We start from the raw sequence: 22417 nt of genomic DNA, 5'->3' as shown, positions 1-22417 counted from the left end.
AAATGTCCATCTACAAATTAATTAACTTTCGTGAGACAAATCCTTGGTAACTATTCTTCTGATTCCCATGAAAGACTCACTTTTAAGATACAATTGCAGCTGCCCCACACTGCCAGTTACTGTGTCACACACGCAGTAATCAGCAACCACCAGGTGCCGTATCGCATTCAGCACACCACAGTCAGTCAATACAGACATCCCCAAACACACCAAGGCTGGTTTTGTCAAATGTTTTATTGAGTGTAGACATCTGGAGTACTGTAAAACATGCATTATCTGTAGATTCAAAAAGGAGCAAGCCACATTGTCCTCACTGTCAAATGTGTCAGGCTTGGCATACATGATGGAGATTAATGAAGTATCATGAGAGTAATATGGTTCCTGAAAAGCTTCCACAATTTGGAGTAGGGTCTTAATCACGTGAAAAGCAAAGCTGTTCACATTAGAGAACTTGCATTTCATTGAAGGTACACAGTATTTTAATTTTAAAACAAATAAAAAATAATTCTGTTTGTAGAAGATTCCCATCCACCAACTTTGTGTGTCCCTTCAGTTTTCAGAAATTTTAATTAAAAAAATCATATGCTTTTTGGAAATCGTATGTTTATCTGAGCAATAACTAAAATTTATTTTTTCTTCGGTTGCTGAGGTGTATTAAATTTGAAGAAGATAATATCTCCGTCTTCAACAATATAATTTCTGCCTTGTTGTCTGTACTTTCCAGCGGCCTGCAAGTAGAAAATATAGAATAAATGGGTTATTGTACAACTAATTGTGTAAGACATAAGGTAAATGGTAGGAACAGATGCAAAAGGTATTATACTCATAGGTTATATATATATATATATATGTGTGTGTGTGTGTGTGTGTGTGTGTGTGTGTGTGTTTTAAAGAAATAAATATAGGAAGGCATACAAGTTTAAAACTAGAATTTGAGAGAAGCAAAGTATTCCTGATTTGGGCAGAACTAGATTTTCTATACAAACATAATCATAATGTATTCTCCACTAAATTGTTAGTATATAAATGTAATTATACCAATATCATTAAGTTTCATTACATGCTGCTTATGGTACATTTCTGATGTGTCTGCAAACATCCAGTAAGTCACTGTAACAAAACAAGATCAAGCCAGGCAGGAAAAAAAACACAAAAACTACATAACTAGTAAAAGGTTTCTTTGTTTAAAGAAATTCTGTGATGTCAAAAAAGCTGGTTTCCTACAAGAACTACTACTATCAAGTGTAAAAATACACAGATTTTAAATTTTTTTCCTTGTAGTTTTTTATTGGTCTTGACAATGACTATGCATAGTGCTCTGTATTAGAATGCATCATGAAGATTACCAGCACACCTCAAAGATATCACAGGTTTGTTCCAGATCGCCACAATAAAGCAAGTATTGCAATAAAGCCAGCTGTAATCTTTTTTTCTGGTGGAGGGTCTGGCCTTCAATTTGTAAAAAACACAACATCTGTGAAGCGCAATGAAGCGAAGTGCAATAAAACGAGGTGTGCCTGTACTAACAGCCCTAGCCACAAGCAGACTCTAACAGGTTGGAACTGCAAAGACAGATTTTTTTTTCCACTTGTGTATTAGTTGGCAAAGCAATTGATTCCACCTGCTGGTATGCAGATTTAGACATGCAATCAGTCAGCAATCCTAATGCAAACACATGGCAGTTCCAGAGACCCAGGTTCACCGCACGGCGCAGCACACACACTTCACCCTGAGCGCAGCAGACTCTTCAGCATCTACACTTAAACCTGCACAAACTGACATAGGTCCGTGTGACTCCATCACCGACCACTCGACAATGAGGACGTGATCTTTTGAAAAAAACTCTCAAAAGTATTTTCCTTCTGTTAGAATTTACTGAGAACACAAAACCTTTGCCCAACAAGATCACTACTTCCCTTTGAACATATCGATAAGAATGTTCAAAGTCAAGTGCAATTATACTAATGAGAAACAACACTAACGAAGATCATACATCTGAGGTTAAAATTAACAAACCAGATCAGAGTTGTAGTAAGCAAATTTTCAAATACTAGCCTACATATACAAAAATCACCTACTAATAATATGTATTATTAAAACTACTATTAAAACAGCTAATTTTTAAAAAGCCTTGATACTCTAACATTCTAAATGGCACAGACACTGCCCCCCACACACCCACTCTCTCACATGATTTTTATAAAGACATAATATATTATAGGCCGTCTGCTACTTATTCTGATAATATAAAACTCACAGTTATAAAGCTATTAATATACAATTTAAATCAAATACATACTGACATGACATATTAATATAAAAGTTTATATACTTTGTTACCACTCAAGTTTACTATTAATTAAAGGTGACAGTGTTTCTTTAAATTCTCTAGAGACCATTTAATCCATTTCCACTGCTATCAGAAACACTGGTTTAAAAAAAAAAATCAATACCCATTTGTGAATCTTGAGTATGTATTAAACAAGACACGTCTAACCAGTTCATTTGCACTTGAAAGCAGCCATCTGTAGAAGGCAGCTTTGCCTAAGCAGATATGATTGCTAATAATGTGATATCCCTGTAGACTACAAAGCCCACACAGAGCTATTCAGTATATAGTTCACAGCACTGGCATTAAATTAGTTATGCTGCACTGGTACTAGAAATACATATACATACATACACACATATACTAATCTTGCTCTCGAAGCTAAAACCTACTTGATAATATGCAAGTAAATATTTGTTGAATAAAAGAGTATAAGACAACTCATAAATGCTTTATTTACTTGGAGTTTAAATTCCGAAAAGTTAGTTTTAGAGGTTAAAAACCACATAAAATACTAAATGGTATTTGAAGCTGAAAATCCAGAGGTCAATAATTTCCAACTTATAGTACAAAAGCCTCCAGTTTGTGCCAAGCATTTCTACAAGCAGGAAATATTACTTTATTGTATATTATAAAGTTTCCAGGTGTTGTTAAAGGAAGTATTCACAATTTATATATCTTTCAAGTTTATTACAATAGCATATCTATCAAGAATTGGTGCAGGCTTATCACAGAGTATAAAAAAAGTATCTGATTTCTGAATTCTAATAATAGAAAAATATCCTTCTTTTAATTATCCTATTATATGAAAAATGTATATGCTAACATTATGTAGCATGTTAAAAAATAACCTGAGGTTTCCAAGTCTAATTAGTATTCGTGACAAAGTTCAATTTGAGTATTTGCATACCTCTCTATCGACACAGATGACAACCACTGGAACGTTAATGACATTTGGTTGTAAACTGTAACTTCTCTCACTAATTTTTAAAAAACAAAATGACTCCTCTTCCTGGGGTTCCAAAAGTTCTATTAAAGTCATGCTGTTCCGTATGATCTTTCCAAAGATATCAATGAGAATACACTAAATTTGAAATAAACTTTTCTGCATTCCTTTCAAATTATGAATAGTAAAAACAAGAAACCTCTTTAAATTCTTTAACATTTCTATGGCAGTCTTCAAATATCAGATTAAGCTAAGATAAAGAAGCCTTGCTTATTACAATGTCAGTTTAATCACTTGACCTATCTACCGATTAGAGATGACATACCAACTAGATTCTGCTAAGGAAAACATAATAAAGTCAAACAAAACTAAGCCTGAAAAAGGATTTACATTATAAAAATTAATTTATTACCCACATATAATATTGCTTTACTGTCAGAGCTGCAAAGCAAATTACATTTATTAGCTAAAATAAAGCACAATTTTGGACCTGCCCTCTAGTGTTGAGAAAGCAAATCAAATCCCCAAATATCTTAAAAAAAAAAAAAAAAAAAAAAGTACAACCATGAAGTTTCAGTAAGAACAGATTTTTCTGTCCCTTTGAATTAATAAAAAGGATATAATACTACTTCTACTTTAGATACTACATTTGAATATCTAAAGTAGAAGTAGTATTATATAAGTATAATTTTTCACTGGCCATCAGTGAACAAATTCTTTGAAATTATTTATAATTACGTAAAACTATTTTTTTCAGTTTTAGGAAAACACAATTCACACATTTTTAAAATTATCTAAAAGCATGTAAACATCTACAGCTGTTCAATCAGTGGATAGTAATACAACCCTGATACAGAATTTAAAAGATGATTATTCATTTTAATCATGAGTATTTTCCTATCAGTAAAATTACAAAATATAAAACTATAATTCTTTACCTTGACTGCATTTTCAGAACCTTCCTCTTTAAAATCATCATATTTCATTACTTCAGCCATAATGAATCCTTTTTCAAAGTCTGTGTGAATCTTTCCTGCAGCTTGAGGAGCCTTCGTCCCTTTCTTTGAAAAGAAAGACCAGAGAAAACTAATTGCATTTAAGATGAGGATTGTAAATGTCGAGTTTCTTTTTTTTAATCTGTAGTTGTGGCCAACTTAAACTTAGTTTAATATCAGTGAAGATGTCAGGTACACAATTAGTACCTTTTCAACACTGGGCACTATCTGTGTGGCAGATTTAGCACAGACAGATCAGTCGATATTAAAGAAGCACAGCTTTGTTTTTCCCTACCAGTCAGTCATCCACAGTTTTATTGATTTAGATGCAGTGGTTTGGTTCTGGTCTGGGTTTCATTTCGATTTTCTATTCTTCACAGTGGAAAAAATAAGGATTTTAAAAGTAATTTTTAAGATATATTAGCAAAGGTTTTAAAAGGAAAAAGCCTTGAAATTTTTAGTACATCTAAAGAATATAAAAAATCAATATATAAAGAGACATTTAAGAGGTATTTTCCAACATATAATGTATACATAAAATTCATGTTTAGCAAATAATTTTGAAATTCTTATAATAAAAATTTTGAGCATTTTACATTACACACCCTGCTTCTAACCATCACATAGGAAAATTGAAGTCGATGTAGGAAGAGAAATGTCTTGTAATTACCGCATATGTTAAATTACAAGGACATACATTTCAGACACACACAACCATGGAGAGAAATCTGAGAAATAATGGTGACCTAAAGACTGCTTAATAAAGCATGTTAAAGTGATAAGAAGTCTGACACTATAAAGCACAGTTTTTACAATAAAAGATGTATTGGGTTAATATGGCTACTCACTGATGCTTACCTGACTAAATATCTCTTAGCACATTAAATCATGGATACTTACAATCAGTCTTAAGATAAACCAGCTTTCAACATTTTCAAGTCCAGAACACATTATCTTTCTTGTTACAAATACTTAAGTTCAGAAGTTTTAAGGCTTTAAAATATATAGTAAAAATAAACCCTGACAATTTATTTACCAACTTATATTTGCTTTGACATTATTTTATAAGTCTATATAAAAGGACCTTGGTTAGAAATTAATCAAACATTTTTCTTTTTTTACAAAGGGGAGAGGAGATAAAAGAAAAGTGAATTTCACATTCATACAACGCATTTAACATTATGTTGAACTGCCTTCTCGTTCTATCCACATTAAATCAAAATAAATATAACAATAAATTGCGGTAGAATTGCGGTAGAAATCAAAGTAGCACTAAAATTACTCATGTAGCATATATTTAAAAAGCACAATAAAAGAATGAATAAATATTTCTAAAAGTTCTGACATAATTTTTACATTCTATAACACTATGTGAGACTATATATATTTCAAAACATTTTTCAATAGTAACTACCTTATTATAATACATTTACATTTAAAAGCAAGCCATTACAGTTCAGTTTCTATTGTCCTCTGGGAATAAATTAGTCATTCTTTTTGGTCCTAATCAGTACACATCAGTATTTAAAATACATAGCCATTTTTAAAGAAGAAAATTTGAATATATAACATTGAAAAAATAAACACTACCTCTATGAATTCAAATTACAAAAAGGCATGAATTATTGCACATTGAGTTTAGCTCTTTGAGCCCAACTGTGTATCTATGAAGAGCATAATGATGTCATATTGCTTTTATTGCTGAAAATGTAATCCGAGCAAAGCAAAGGAGGAAAGAACCACCCGCAACCCAAACAAACTTAGCGAATACAAAATGAAAAGCAACATCAATTTCACTGCAGACAAACCCAGTCACACAGATTAAGCAAGCACAATACTGGTGCGTCTTATCTCTGACCACAGGAGGAGGGTAGACAGATTCTACAGGATGAAGAAATTCAGACTATGTAATAGGCAGAATCAATTGTTACCTGCCTCAATCAATGCCGCTCCACTTTCACTGTTCAGCAGCTCACAAATAATTAAAGTTATCCTGGACAAAAACCTCATCTGTAATGACTAGCTAACCGCCACCATGACAAACTTCAAAGTCAGTGATATCAATCTGAATTCAATAGTGTGGAACTGGATATAGCTGATGAATAAGTATGAATCTTACCCTGATGGTCCATGCACGCACTTCATCTGGGCCTGCAGTGAAAAAGTATTCTAGTTGGAGTGCTGCAAACCCAGCCTTAATGATCTTTGGCAAAGCGCTGAAATAAAATGAAACAAATTCACATATAAGTTAATTGTACCACAGATTGGTACAGAGCTAAAATCATTCATTTCAAGTAGAAAATGTTAAAGATACTAGTAAATGACCATTCATCTTTCTAATGCTCTTGAAGAGGTCAGAAAGCATATAACTATTGCTAAAAATCCCCTTTAAAACCAATTCTAATTGTATTAGTCTAAATATATAATTTTGAATTGTTTACTATAAAAAAAAGAAAAACCCAATCTACCCATTCTATGACGATTTCCCCCAATATTAATTATTTCCAGGATGTAGGTCATGAAAGCAAAATTATTTGATTGAAATCCAATGTTTAAACAATATTTTAACCGTTACTCAGAAAAAAATCAGGCAACTGATTCACCCTTTCCCCTCCCCCACTGAACATGACGAAAGAGTTTTGGCGATCATTCCTTCTCAAAATATACATAACTAATACCTATGTTATAATTAAAACACTGTACAGAGATGACAGATGACAGTTAAAAACTTAATTTAAAATAAATCTTTTCACTCTGTCTCATGGTAAAGAAAGGAGAAGATTCCCTCTTTATAATGGTAATTACTCTGTCATTTATTATTCTATCAGCGCAAGCAATTAAATTACTGCAAGGAAATAGTTGATAATAAAGTGTAGGGAAAATGAATGCTAAATTAACCTTTGTGTCGTGTTCGCTTCCAGATACTGCTGTCTCTCCTCAGCACTCAATTCTTGCAACTTGAGTTCCAAGGCCCCACTAAAAGGAATGACCAAGGCACCTGGGTCAGACTTGTCCACCCACTCTTTGATTTTTATCAACCTGTAGACAAAAAAGGGCACAACATTATCTTGTAGTGCATGCATGACTGTACCACATTCATTATTATCAAGTAGCACATACATATTCATAAGAATTGCACGGTTTTATGATGCCATCTTTTTGTGTATAGCTTTCCAAGGTCAAGGCATTAACAGGCAGCAATTGCTTCAGGTATATGCCATAATATTTTACTGCAATTTAGTTTTACTTTAGCACATTATCTATAGAAACTATTACACAAATATTTTAAAACTTTTAAAAGTTACACTAAATTTGTTCAGTGTTAACACCTATGCCCTTGAAAATCTCAATTTTATGATTTATTTTCCTTACTTTACAAAGCAAATTTTTGAAAGACAAAGTTTGTTTGTATAGAAATCAGATCTAAAAGTACCAGCCAATTTTGAAGAGTCTTTGGAAAACAATTTCTTCTACCCAAATATCTATAATACTTGCTTTAGTTCCTTCTTAGATTAACAATAAGTTACATTTGTATTGTTTTTGAGGGATATTTTTTGCTAATTAAAACAAATATGTCCAGAAATATACATTAACAAACCTAGTTGATTATGTATACACTGCTCTTATAAATCTCACTTTTGTAGATCTTGAGTATAGAACTACAGATGAAAGAAATTCCTTTGAATTCAAAAGGGATTGAAAAGCCAAATCAGTTAGGAAACTGATACCAAGTGTTATTTAAAAAGATGACTTGAACCCCTCTTCCCCCAAATCATGGAGTATTCTGATAAAGTAGCAGTGAGAACATAAGTGAACTAAGTATAATGAATATATTAATCAGGTCCTGATCCTACCACTTTACTAGTTTTTTTCCTTGGGCAGGTTATTGAACCTTTCTAGGCCTCAGTTTCCTCATCTCTAAAAATGGAGATAGTAATAGTATATATTATATTATATTATATTATATTATATTATATTATATTATATTATATTATATTATATTATAAAGAACCTTGAAAAGTAATGCCTAGCATATAGTAAACAAATATTAACAGAAATAATATCATTAATTTTCATTCTCAGATCATCACCCATATTTAAACCAAGGTTTTAATAGCTACTATTGCAAAGAAACTGTGGCAGGAATCCTTTAAGTAATCAATGCTAAGGTCACGTTAGGGGAAAAGAAGGTCACTGTAGAAGAAAAGACACAAGGAATTAAATCACAGTCATTAATACTCAACCTACCAAAGAAAATGGATGAGAATCAGAGTTATCAGAAAATTAAAAATATATGTAGCCTACTAAATAGGATTTATCAATACAATGGGATAAAGGCTTGGTATATGCTTGTTTTACAAGGCTAACTATACTTTACTTATCTAATATGTCATTAGTGGTTCTTGCTCTTCATAATATTTATTCCTTCTGGTCATATCCTTAAAGCACACACACACACACACACACACACACCAGCCCAATAAATAGATGAATAAAGATTTGTCTTAGTGTCCTTTAAATAGGAAATCCAAGCTAGATATTTTCTTGCCAAAATGATGAAGGACAGGCTAAGAGAAAAAAAGGAAAATTTAATTCGATATTTTGCCTATTCTAAGTTATATCACAGACTTACACTATTCAAACAAAACTGTATATTAAAATGTAACATACATTTATGGTACATCAGATACGATCAAGTATATAATTAAAAAAAGATCACATACCAAATATAGATTCAATGAAAGTTTAACAAAGCAAGCCCACGTAAAAGGATAAAATAGCATATACATTTTGTTTCATAAATATGGTCAACATAACTAATAAAGCTAGAACTGTTATGAAACAATAAGAAATAATTACTTTGGCTAAAACATCAATTCAGAATAACAATAATTCTACCCTGTCATTCTAACAGCCTTTCCTGCAGAGTCCTCAGAGAGATTATTTGCATTCCTCAGGTGCTCTATTGTACAATTCAGATGAATAAAGACTTACAAATCATTTTTCTACTGCCAATGTGAGACTTTGATCTGGTGAATACACCATTGTACCTTAACTATAATTGGCAAAAAACCTGACAGTGTAGAGCATCACAAGCTTAATAACAAAGGAGAATATCTCAAAGTGTTGACAGATGATCTTCATAATGCAGAAGCAGAGCTGGTACATTTTAGCAATAAATGAGCACTGAGGTCTAAAGGTCTCTAAAGTGACTGACATCAGACCTGCTATAGCCTCACTAAAAGAAAAAGGTACCGTAGCACTCTCCGTAAAGTGAGTTAGGTTCTTTGCCTGCAAGCTTCACTTTTGTGACTTTCACTGTCACAGAAAACACAGGGAAGATGAAAAGTGAGGTAGGTTCTTTGGTTGTCTGCTTTACTTTTGTTACTTTTACTATCAAACAAAAGTGAGAAATATCCCAAAGTGATTTTTAATTAAATATTTGAAATAAACAATGGGTAATTTAAGAAATATAACTCAATTTCATGATTACTGACTGAAATACATAACACAACTATTAAACCTGATGGTTACAAAAGTGTGATAATGAGGCAAGATCACAAGTTTGAACCCCATTGGGACCATTTACCTTTTGCAGAAAAATGTCTATTCTATTGTTACAAACCATGCCCCAAACTGTAGTTAGTCATCTAAAGAATGTAGGCTACTGGCATATGAGGGATATTGAAAAAAATCAAAGTAGAGCTCAGTATCAATACTAAAAAAACAATTTCAAGTATATTTTACCAAAGTGACTGAATAATAATCATCATATACAAACGTTAGCAGATGTCTGAAACCTATGCAATTGTTAGTGATCAAAATAATGATAATATTGTCATAGACCATCTACGAGTGGAGAAGAAACATTCAAGACAACACACTCCCAAAGAGTTAAACTGTAAAGATTTTCATAAAATGTATTCATTTTACAAATTTTATGAACAGAGTAGTGCAAGAGGATCCATTCTTCTCTTATGGAGCCAGATTGATTTCCTCAAAGTCTTATGAGTGACAAATGGGAAGAGGAACTGCCACTAGTTGTATTTCTCTCCCTGGTAATGAAGCAAAAGGACAAAGCAGGGACAATCAGTTTTAAGACTAAAAGGGTGATGCTTTGAGATACACTGGTATGTTTGATTCTTTGGCAGAATAAGATCTTTATTATTAAGTCAGAATTCGATTTCTCAAAGACTGTGTCTCAAATTTACCTTTAGTTTTATGATCTGTTTTAGCCGGTCTTGAAATCCAGATTCTATAATTTGATTTTCCCAGGGTTAGTTTACATTGTATTTGTCTTCCCAGATACTAATTTTATTTCTAAAAATTCTGTTTGTTTCTCTTTCAAATCTACCTGCTCTTTTTTTTTTTAGAGAACATTTTACTCTTGTTTAATAAATTGTTAATCCCTTTCAATCTCTTCAGCAGATTAATTTAAAAGTTCCTTTCAGACTGCTCTAATTACTTCTAATTTCTTGGGTATAACTTTGTCCCTACCATTTGTCATCTGCTAACCTCTGACAATTGGCTCTTGTGTATGTGCTGTGTTATTTTGGTGTGTGAGGTCATTTGGCAGCAGCAGTTACATAGTTATGTTCCAAGGGAATGTGTGGTCCCCAAGTTGCTGAGATACATATCTACGTGATAGTTTTATGGTTGTTGCTTCTAGGGAAAGACCTATAGAAAGTGTCTTGGGCTCTGAGTCATTTTAAGGCTTAGTGTTTCAGCTCTGAGTTTATTGGTACTGCAAATTAAGGGCCCCTACCTCCTATAGTGAAGTCAGGTCTGCAATTTCCTGAGATTAACAGTTTCCTCCCTTGTTCAGAAGGGGTGCGAGTGGGGGCCTTTTTCTAGTAACTGATTATGGAAAGGATAGCTTTTTTTAGGCTTTATGAGCAACAGCTTTTCTAGGCTTGTTCCAGCAACACCCGTAGCATAAGGCCTGTGCTGAATTTTTAGTCCTATATGGACATATAATCGCAGTTTTCCCTCAGGACCATAAACTCTGCTGTCAATGGGTCCTCTTTGTTTTGGGTATCTAGAGAATCTTTTCTTGCTTTCAAGTCCCACCATGTGTTCTAAAAATACCATACCATCATCAACACCACCCTTTTCTGGTTATTTTCTCTGGTGTTTCTACATATTGGAAACAAGAAGGGGATTTCTTATATTGGCTCAGTCCACCATCTTAACTCAAAGCTCTCCACACTAGAGTTAAATCCTTCATTTTATTGTGTTCTAATACAATAGCTTTCAACATTTTTTGACCATCACCCACAGGAAGAAATGGATTTTATATTTGACTTAAACATATGGTACACAGACATTATTTTTATACACATCCAAACTGATACAGGTTTCACAAAACAATACTTACCTTTATAATGGGAAATAAAATAATCCCAATGACTATTTGATATTTTGAATAAAACTAAATTCTTGCAACTTAAAATAAACCCCTGAAATAGTTTTCTCTAATATATTTTTTCTTTTTTTTAAATTAAATTATTATCTGTGTATATATACCATTGCTCTAATATACTTTAATAAGAACTTTAATTTATTCTTTTCTATACTTCATGTCCATCTAGCCATTCAACTACCCTCAGCTTCTCAAATTCTAATTATATTTTCTAAAAATCCTTTAAAGATGGCTCAATCTAGTACTAAAGCTGAGTTATATTATCATTTCTATCTTCATTAAATATTAGAACTCTCAAATCTGCTTATTCTACTTTACAACATCAAAATACGTTTAAAATCTTTGAAGTTGTTACATATGGTAATATTAGGTCTTACACACACCTTATATAGTTTTGTGTGTGAATCTAGGTCTTGACTTTTTAAAAAAAATCAGCAGTGATATGTTTCTGACTGAATATAACTGCTGGCAAGACCACGTGTTAATATTCAGAAAAAGATACAACTTACACAAAGGAGGACCCAGAGCTGGTTTATTCAGTGACTTGACATCATTCAGTAAATGTTATGAAGGACCTGACCTTTACTAAGCAAGTTCCCCTCAAGTTATTCATGGTATGGATGCACCATAAATCCAGGGGACATGGATAAACAGTGAGGTCATTTCCAGTCTCCCCCTTTCTTAGAAACGTGGCTTACTTTCACTTCTATTAAAACTGTTCAGCCCAGCTGGGGTGGCTCAGTGGTTGAGTGTCGACTCATGCACCAGAGGTTGTTGATTTCAATTCCCTGCAGGCTTGATCCCTAGTAGAGGGCATCCAAGAGGCAGCGGATAAATGATTCTCTCTCATTGATGTTTCTATCTTTCTATCCCGATCATTTCCTTTCTCTCTCTAAAATCAATCTCTCACAAAAAAATTAAGGCTTATGGAAGGTAAGGTTATTTTTTTCAAGATTACATAAACATTATTTAGTCAACTCAATTATCTTACAAATGGCAATAATACTGAAAACCTGCACTAAAAGTAATAGCACAAACTATATGCAAACTAAAACATATGCCATAAATAATATTCATTCACAATAAATAAATTAGCTCTAGAAAATAAAAAAATTCCCAACTCTTAAAAATTCTTTGTTGAATAAGTTATTAGAATGGGTTTATTAAGGAAGTCAGTGGGGAGAGAAAGGGAGAAAGAAGTCATAACAAAAAGGTAATTTTCTAGTATAATTGATTAGTGTCTGGAAATTAATCTCTCTTCTAAAAGAGATTACCATCTTTGATGTAGGTAATAAACTTCAAATTTCAGTGTACTTCACAGAGTTATACAGAATAACAATTACAACTTTGCTCCTCAGAGTGTGGCACATCATTTGGGTGCTAGTTAGAAACACAGAATCTCATAATCTGCATTTTAATAAGGTATTTCTTATGCATGTTAAACTTTCAGAAACACTGAACTAGTAAAGGACTTTGAAAATAAAAGCACATTAACTGAAAGCATAAAAATGTTTAAGATAACTCTGAAGACCAACTGGTAACTAAGCAGATGCTGACTACCTACCCCACAGACCCCACTGATATGAGAGGAGCGAGAATAATAGAAAAACTCCTGCTTACATTTCCCAGGTTCAAAAACCACAAGAAGGAAAAGTCACTAGAATTTCAGGAAGTATGAGGGAAATGTTTGCTCTGAATTCCCTGCAATGTCAAAGAAGTTTCAGATTCAAAGAAAAATTAACTGACAGATTATCTAAAAATAATTAATTTAGAGTTTCTTACTTTATGAGACACAATTATCCCTCTCTCATTCTAATAAGCCTTAATTCCTGGGAAAACATATGTAGTAAGTTAGCTTTAGAGTCTAGATTCAAATTACAAGAAGTGATTCCAGCAGAGAGGACTTTCATGGACTCTGAGTTCATAACAAGTAAAAGGGATATTACCACAAATTGTTTGCTATGAGGGCCTCACAGAACCACTCTCTGGAAAACCACATTCATTGTGTGGTCACTATGATAAAATGGTATTTGTATCCATACATAACTATATATATATATGTATATGTGTATGCATAGGAAAGAAAAATTCTAGAGAAATGCACATTACTTTTGCAGCAAATAAACAATGGGTTTCAGGTTTTCTGTTTCAAGGATTAATAAGCTTTCTGACTCTAATGGCAACTAGAAAGTTATGAGGAAATTGAAATGATAGGTGTTATGACAAGCAAACAACCTTAAAAGCAAATTGGAAGAATTGGAATATATTGATCCCAACACTTTGGGCTCACCATGACTCTGGGATTTCTTCTCTTAATATGCTTTTAAAAATGCAATTAATCTGTGTAACATGTAACAACTGTATGAAAAAAAAATTTCTATAATAAAAAGGCCCCCTTAATAAATCTCTTGCAATGAATAAACAAGAGAAAACATCAAGGTGAATTAGTTGAGTAAATCATAGTAATCACATTCTCCAGCTGGCAACTGTTTTGAGAATGGGCACAGGAACCAGATATGGTCAATGGGGCAAGAAGAAAAACCTAGGGAAAGATCAAAAGGTTTCATTTGGCTCTTAAAAAGACGAGTCTCTGCTGTCCATTCTGTCTGGATCTTACCCCAGTAATGCCAGAATTTTGTGACTTCAAGAGTGGAAGTGGGGAAAGATAAGAAAAAAACCTTTTTCTTGATAATATAACAGGACATTGAATTAACCAACCCTGGAGACAAACTACCTTGTTGTTAATCTTCACCAGAGAATATCTATAAAAATAAAAGTATAATATGCTAATTAGACCCAATAGCTGAACGACCTTCTGGACAAAGCCATGGTGGCTGAAGCAGAGGTGGTTAGGGGCGATCAGGCAGCAGGCAAGCAGTTAGGGGTGATCAGGCAGGCAAGCAAGTGGTCGGGGAGATCAGGCAGACAGGCAGAGGCAGTTAGGGGCGATCAGGTAGGCAGGCAGAGTTAGGGGCATTGAGGCAGGCAGGTGTGGGATCGGGCCTAAACTAGCAGTTGGAGATCCCCCGAGGGGGTCCCGGATTACGAAAGGGTGCAGGCTGGGTGAGGGACACACACCCCCATGCACGAATTTTATGCACTGGGCCTCTAGTCCTATGTAATAAAAGCCTAATATGCTAAGTGTTGTTGGACCGTTCAACCAGTCACTATGATGTGCACTGACCACCAGGGAGCGGACGCTCCAATTGGTAGGTTAGCTTGCTGCTGGGGTTCGGCTGATCAGGACTGGGCGAGATGAGGCCAGACACGCCCTGGAGCCCTCCGAGGTTCCCTCCCCAGCCTCTAAAATATTGCTTCTAATTAATTAACTTCCTTTCAATGTACATGAATCTATATATATAAAAGATTAATGTGTTAAGTGTCTGACCATTCGACCAATCACTATGATACACACTGACCACCAGGGGACAGATGTTCAATGCAGGAGCTGCCATGATGTACACAGAGAAACGGCACAAGGACCTAGCACCCACAAAGCAACACTTGGCTTCCCCCAAGTGAGACACAGGCCCCGCCACCACCCTGAGCGACAGCCCACCAAATCGCAGCTGACACTGTCGAGACCCCATGGTACAAAATGTAGCCCTCAGGCCAGCCTAGCCCAGAAATGGTGGCTGTGGACACCAGGTGAAGATGTCATGTAGCAACACCTGGCTTCCTCTCCCTAGCAATGACTAGCCTCCTTGCAGTTTCTTCAGCCCAGGAACATGACTTGCTTTGTAGCCAGGTGCAAACATTTCACACTGTAACCAAATGTTTGTGAAGTGTTTTCCCATGCCTCATTTCATTTGATCCTTACAGAAGTCCTAGAGTAGGTAGATCCTATTTTCTTTTCATTACCCAGAAAATGGAGATTTAGAAAGTTTAGAAACTTGATCCAACTGAAAAGAAGTAAGAAATGGTGGACCTTGAAAATGACTTCAGGTTTTCTCACTGCACAGAATATAGTCAAACACTGCTGCAGTTAAATATTTTACCCTTTTTCTCCCTGTGTAGTCTATAATAATAATCTGCTTCATGTTGCTATTTACTTCTGTGTTGCTAACAATTACCTAAAAGAGAAGTTGGAGTGCTTCATTGGGCTGGAAAAAGTTTAGCTAAATCAGAAAGCAGGTCTAATTAAGCAAGTTTATTTTCTATAAGTAAAAGACTAAGCTGACTTGCACATGTGTGATATATATAAAGCTCTCACTGGTGCCAATCGCATTCATGTGTTTCGATGTGTCATTGTTGGTTGTGAATTGGGCCAATAGTGATATTAAAATATTTCTTCTAATTAATTTATTTTCAATGTACATGAATTCGTGCACTGGGCTTATAGTATATAAGTATTTTATGTATTTTTATTGATTTCAGAAAGGAAGAGGGAGAGAGAAATGATGAGAGAGAATCACTGATTGGCTGCTTCCTGCACACTCCCTGCACACTGGGGATCTAGACCACAACCCATGCATGTGCCCTGACCAAGAATCACAGTGATCTCCTAGTTCACAGGTCAATGTTCAACCCCTGAGTCAGGCCAGCTGGGATACCAGAGTGGGAGGGGTGGAGGGGGCAGAAAGAGAGAGTGAGACTGGTTGCCTCCCAGGACCTGACCAGGGCCAGAGATCACACCTGCAACCCAGGTACATGTCCTTGATTGGAATCAAACCTGAGACCCTTCATTCTGCAGGCTGACATTATAACCAATGAGCAAACCAGATAGGGCCATTTTACCATATTTTAATAAAAGCCTCTCCTTTTCTATTTTTTGTCCCTCCCTATTCCCTCACCTTGACTTACTTTTATTTATAGCACTTACGATCTTAGCGTTTACTGTCTTCCTCCTAGCATTGGTGAACCCTCTTTATCCCAGTTATTAGGGCAAGGAGTCTTTTGAATATTTTGTTCACTGCCTTATCTCCAGCAACACTTATAATAGTGCCTGTCACAGCAGATGCTAGGTGAACGTTGGGGGGGGATCAATGAATAAGAGTAAATTAAGTTGAAAGGTAATCTAAAAAATAATAGGTAAACAAACACTTGGAAGTACATACATATGATCCTTACAGACCTTAGCTACCTGTCTTTTCTGGCAGAGTCAACCTATAGACATTAATAAGCTATAGTTGACTTGACCAGGAGATATGCACATTTATAAGCTAGAATGGTGAAGTTTAAAATCATACCAACAGAAATGGAGGAAGCATACCTAATTCAAGTTCAATTATATGAACAAAAACTCATAGTATAGTGGGGTTATTTTGATTCCCAAGATAATCTGTGGCTTGATCTACTTGTAATTCAAATATGAACATCAAGGTTCATTATGAATGTACCAAAATGAGCATCTCAAATGTTAAGATGTTCCCTGAGTCTCAGGCTACTAATTTATGATTTGTGTTCATTTTAAGTAGCCCCAAGCTGGGTACATTTTTGACACTTTAGAACATTGTTTCTCAAAATATGTTTCTGGATCATCTGTGAATCCAAAACTCTATAAGAGAACCTAGATTTATAAATTCTGGAAGTAGGATTTGCACCCAATCCTTACAACACTTTGCACTCTGATGGCTGAGAGCTACTATTTTTGAATCTCTGTCTTCTTTTTATTGTTGCAATTCTATATTCTAGTCTTAAATATTACATATAGAAATATTTTGTAATTAAAGTTGTCATGAGGTACGAAACCAATTATTTACAGCTTGAGACCATAAAAAAATTGTCAGCTGCAAGAATACTTCCCAACTATGTTAAGATCTTATAGATCTTAACATAGTTGGGAAGTATTCTTGGCCATGGGACCCAGGGATAAACTATTTTTCCTTCTACTTTTGTGCAAAGAGGAAGACACCAGGTTTATACAATCCATAATCAAAATATAAACTTTTAAGGGGAGTTATATATCTTTATTTAACTATCACAGATTTTTTTTTGAGAGAATGTAGATGGTATCAGAAATGAGACTTCCACATCCAGATTCCTTATGAAGATAAAGACTACCCTCTAATATCTTGAGAGAGGGAGGAGAAAGGATGCTTGAAATAAGAGTGAGTACATGTAGTATATATGGGGTGGGAGGACAGAGAGGAAAGGAAGGAGGGAGAAAGAGACAGAGAGGAATAAAATGAGGGAGAGAGAGGGAGAAAGAAAAAGAGGGAGGGGGAGGTAACGAGGAGGGAGAGGGACAGAGAAAAAGGAGGAGGGGAGGGAATGAGGGAAGAGAGAGTGAGTGAGGGAAGGAGAGAGTGCATTGTAACGTGTCATAGTGGTGCATAGTGTGTCAAGAAATGCAGAATCATAAACATGATAAAAACTTCAGTATTGAGTCTTTTTGAGATTGGCCTAAACTTATGAAGGGCTTATTCTATATCACACATGTCAAACACAAGGCCCGCGGGCCAAATCCGGCCCGCCAGGCCTTGCAATGTGGCCCGCACCGCGCTGTCATCACTGCACTCTGCTGCGTTCCATCACAATGACGCGCGGTGACATAGGAGGCTTGTGATCTCGCCGGCCGCTGTACTTGCTATCTATTACGCATGCGCATAGATAACAAGTCACTCGAGATTCAGGAGGCGTGACCTATAGTCCGGCATCCGATGTGGTTGTGCGGGTGGCAGAGCAGAGGAGAGAGTGAGTGTGCGGGCATAAAAAATACACAGCAGAAGCTGCCAGTTCCTGGCATAAAGTGCAGGCATAAAAATCACAACAGAATCTGCTATCTGTACCCAGCCAGGCATTTATTGACTGACTTTTTTTTTCTCCACTCCATCTGCCAAATCAACTATCCCTGTGGTTTTCAACTTTTTCCTTCTAACGCAGATTTCCAATAAACTACATCTTTTACTGCCAATATTTGGATCCCAAAATGTCCAGGAAAAGAAAAGTTGACGGTGAAGGCAGACAATTTAATGACAAATGGGAAAATGAATACATGTTTGTGCTTAGAGAGGGCAAACCAGTGTGTATATTGTGTTATGAGACAGTGTCGGTGATGAAAGAGTACAATATACGTCGTCATTTTGACACCAAACATAATGTTAAGTATGGCAAATATACTTTGGAAGAAAAGCATAAAATTGTTAAAGAACTAAAAGGCAAACTACAACCACAGCAGCAAATGTTTACAAAGGCTACAGCGAAAAATGATGCTGCAGTGAAAGCAAGCTTTATAGTGGCTGAAGAAATTGCCCGTACTTCAAGGTGTTTTTCAGAGGGTGCCTTTTTGAAGCAATGCATGCTAAAAGTGTGTGAGCAAGTATGCCCAGACCAGATACAGAGTTTTCAAAATGTCAGTTTGTCAAGAAACACCATTGCAGATAGAGTTCAAGAACTCTCAGGAAATCTATCATTATCATCACAGCTGGCTGAACAGGCATGCAGTTATCTCGCTTTTTCACTTGCTATTGATGAAAGCACAGACAACACTGATACAGCGCAGCTGTCCATCTTTATACGTGCTACGAAGACCGACCTCTCTGTCACTGAGGAACTTTTGGATGTAGCTGCCATGCATGGGACGACAACTGGTAGAGATATATTTGAGGCTGTGGAGAAATCTATAAATAATTTTAAATTACCCTGGGAAAAGTTGGTGGGGCTAACTACCGATGGCGCACCTTCAATGTGCGGAGAAAAGAAAGGCTTGGTTGGACTAATGAAGGAAAGAATGCAAAAAAGTCACTGCCACACACCCTTGATTACTTATCATTGCATTATCCACCAAGAGGCTATGTGTGGAAAAGTTCTGGACATGAATGACATAATGACCACAGTCATTAAAACTATTAACTTTATACGGGCACGTGGCCTGAATCATCGCCAGTTCCAGCAGTTTTTACAGGAGGTGGGTGCAGAGCATGGAGACGTGCCACACCACACAGAAGTAAGATGGCTGAGCAAGAGCGCAGTCCTCAAAAGATTTTTTGAGCTCAGAGAACAAATTGCTCTTTTCATGGAAAGTAAAGGAAAGCCCTTGCCTGAACTGTCGGATCCCGCCTGGCTATGTGATTTTGCTATGATGTGTGACATATGCGAGCATCTCGCCCAACTGAATCTGAAGCTGCAGGGACGCAAACAAGTCATAACGAAGATGTCTGACATGATCACAGCATTCCAGCGTAAACTTCAACTATGGAAGTCCCAACTGGAACAGGACAATCTTGCCCACTTTCCCGTTTGTTTGAGTATCTCAACCACTATTTCTGGTACTTTTCCTTGCAGTCGGCTGGCTACCAAAGTTAGCCGTTTACTAAGTGAATTGAGCGGCGCTTCTCTGACTTTAGAACACAGCACTCAGGTTTTGACATCTTTGCCAATCCTTTTACAGTTGATGTCAACAATGTGCCCCATCACCTTCAGATGGAGATAATCGAGCTTCAGTCTGGCAGTGGCCTGAAATCAAGGTTTCAGGATGTTGAAATTGAGGACTTCTACCCTCTACTGCCCCCTGACTCAATGCCAGAGCTCCGACTTCATGCTGCCCGTATTCTATCCATGTTCGGGAGCACCTATCTTTGTGAACAGATGTTTTCAATAATGAATCTGAACAAAAACAAGCACAGATCACGCATTACCGATGACAACCTCCATGCTGTTTTGCGGGTTGCTACAGCCCAAGAAATAAAACCGAACATTGACTCATTGATCCGGGGAAAACGGTGTCAGACATCTAGCCAGAAAACAAAACAATGAGCATTTTAGGTACATTCCAATATTACTGTTTTGCTTGATACCAATATTACTGTTTTGCTTGATAGCATGTGAGTTGGTTAACAGCACTGTTAAGGAAAAGATTGTTCCACTCATTTTAAATTCACATTTCTGGTTAACATTGTCAGTTTATGACTGTTCAGTAAACCATTCGGCACGCGATTTAGGCTGGATTTTAGATTTTGGCCCCTTCTCTGATTGAGTTCGACACCCCTATTCTATATAATAAAAACCTAATATGCAAAAAGACCAAACAATGGAATGACCAGCGGAACAACCGCTTGCTATGTTGCACACTGACCACCAGGGGGAAGATGCTTAATGCAGGAGCTGCCCCAGCCCACAGGCCCCAGGCTGGCCAAGGCAGGTGCTAGCAGGGGCCCTCCAATCACCCTGCCGGTCAATCCATAAATAGGCCCTGATCACAGTCCAGGCGTAGGGACCCTACCCGTGCATGGGCCTCTAGTAAATTATAAAAACTAAACAAAGATGGGAATATATTTAACAAAAGAAATGTACTTGTACATAAAAACTACAAAGCATAGTTGAAAGGCATTAAAGGCAGTAAGTGGAAAGAAGTGTGTTTATGCATTTGATGACAATATTGTTAAGATGGCAATATTCCCCAAATTAATCAATAGATTCAACGCAATCTATCAAAATTTCAGCTGCTTTTTGGCAGAAATTGACAGGCTCATTCTAAAACTTATACAAAAAATAAAAAATCCAAGTAACCAAAACTATTTTTAAAAAGAAAATTGGGGACATATTTTTCTAGTAAAAAACTACTATAAGACTACAATAATCAAGACCTCATAGCACTGGCATAAGGCTAGATATATAGATCAATGGGACAGAATGGAGAGTTCAGGAATAAACTCCATACAACTGCAATCAATTGATTTTTAAAAATATTTTAATTGTGGTAGAAAAAAACCATAAAATGTACCATCTTAATTATGTAGTTAAGTAGCATTAACTATATTCACACTGTAGTGTAATGAATTATCAGAACTTTTTCATCTTGCAAACTGAAATTTTATACCAATTGGACATCTACCTGTTTCTTATCCCAGTCCTGCCCCTCATTCGACTTTCTATAAGTTTAACTATTTTAGACACCTCCTACAGTTAGAGTTATATAGTTTTTGCGATTGGCTTATTTCACTTAGCATAATATCCTCAAGGTTCATGCTGTAGCATGACAGGATTTCCTTCTACTTTAAGGCTTATAGATCACATTTTATTTATCCACTCATTCACTGGAGGTCATTTGGATTGTTTTACTTGTTAATTATTGTGAACAAGGCTCCAAAGAACATGGGTATGCAGATATCTCTTCAAAATCCTGGTTTTAATTTTTTCGGACATATAACCAGAAGTAGGATTGCTGGATTATATGGTAATTACATTTTTACTTTTAAAAGAAACCTCCATACTGTCTTTCATAGTGGTTACACCATTTTTCATTCCTACCAACACTGTATCAGTGTTCCAATTTCTCCACATCTTTGCTAACACTTATTTTCTTTTTATAGTGGCCATTTTAACTGATGTGAAATGATTTATATCTCATGGTTTTGATTCACATTTCTCTAATAATTAGTAATGTTGAACATCTTTTCATATACTTGTTGGCCACTTGTAGTTCTTCTTTGGAGAAAGGTTTATTCAATCCTTTAACCATTTTTTAAATTGGTTTGTTTTTGTTTGTTATTGAGTTTATATTATAGTCAACCAATATTTAAAAGGGTACTAAAACAATTAAATGGGGAAAGAATATTATGTCCTTCTTGTAGAGATAGTAGTGATTAGTAGAAAAAGCATAGAGTTTGAAGTAAGGCAAAATATCAATTCAAATTCCAACTAAATCGCATACTAGTTATAAGATCCTGGGAAAAACATTAAAGCTTCCTGAACTTTAGTTTAATAACCTGTAACACAAATAATACCAATCCTCACAGGTAAATATAGTCTTAAGGTGCCTAGAACATAGGAGGCCTTCAAAC

The 22417-nt window shown here is 35.6% G+C and overlaps 1 protein-coding gene across 6 annotated transcripts in view; it reads right to left on the bottom strand.

Annotated features, from left to right (window-relative positions):
• Positions 1 to 216: 216 nt before the first annotated feature.
• The window catches only part of OLA1 (Obg like ATPase 1), a 121266-nt gene continuing 99065 nt past the window's right edge, over positions 217 to 22417 (bottom strand). For 5 of the 6 annotated variants that reach the window (XM_036421364.2, XM_036421369.1, XM_036421365.2 and 2 more), the window contains 4 exons: positions 7169 to 7309; positions 6390 to 6486; positions 4214 to 4336; positions 217 to 728 (listed from right to left, as the gene is read on the bottom strand). In XM_036421364.2, coding sequence (XP_036277257.1) covers positions 627 to 728; positions 4214 to 4336; positions 6390 to 6486; positions 7169 to 7309 — 463 coding nt within the window. In that variant the 3' untranslated portion in view covers positions 217 to 626. Of the gene's footprint in view, positions 729 to 4213; positions 4337 to 4560; positions 4638 to 6389; positions 6487 to 7168; positions 7310 to 22417 lie in introns of those variants that run through there. The other variant, XM_036421367.2, reaches the window with a different exon arrangement.

This window comes from Pipistrellus kuhlii, unplaced genomic scaffold, assembly GCF_014108245.1.
Source record: "Pipistrellus kuhlii isolate mPipKuh1 unplaced genomic scaffold, mPipKuh1.p scaffold_m20_p_7, whole genome shotgun sequence".
Lineage (NCBI taxonomy): Eukaryota > Metazoa > Chordata > Mammalia > Chiroptera > Vespertilionidae > Pipistrellus > Pipistrellus kuhlii.
This window is presented reverse-complemented; position numbering and strand designations above follow the sequence as displayed.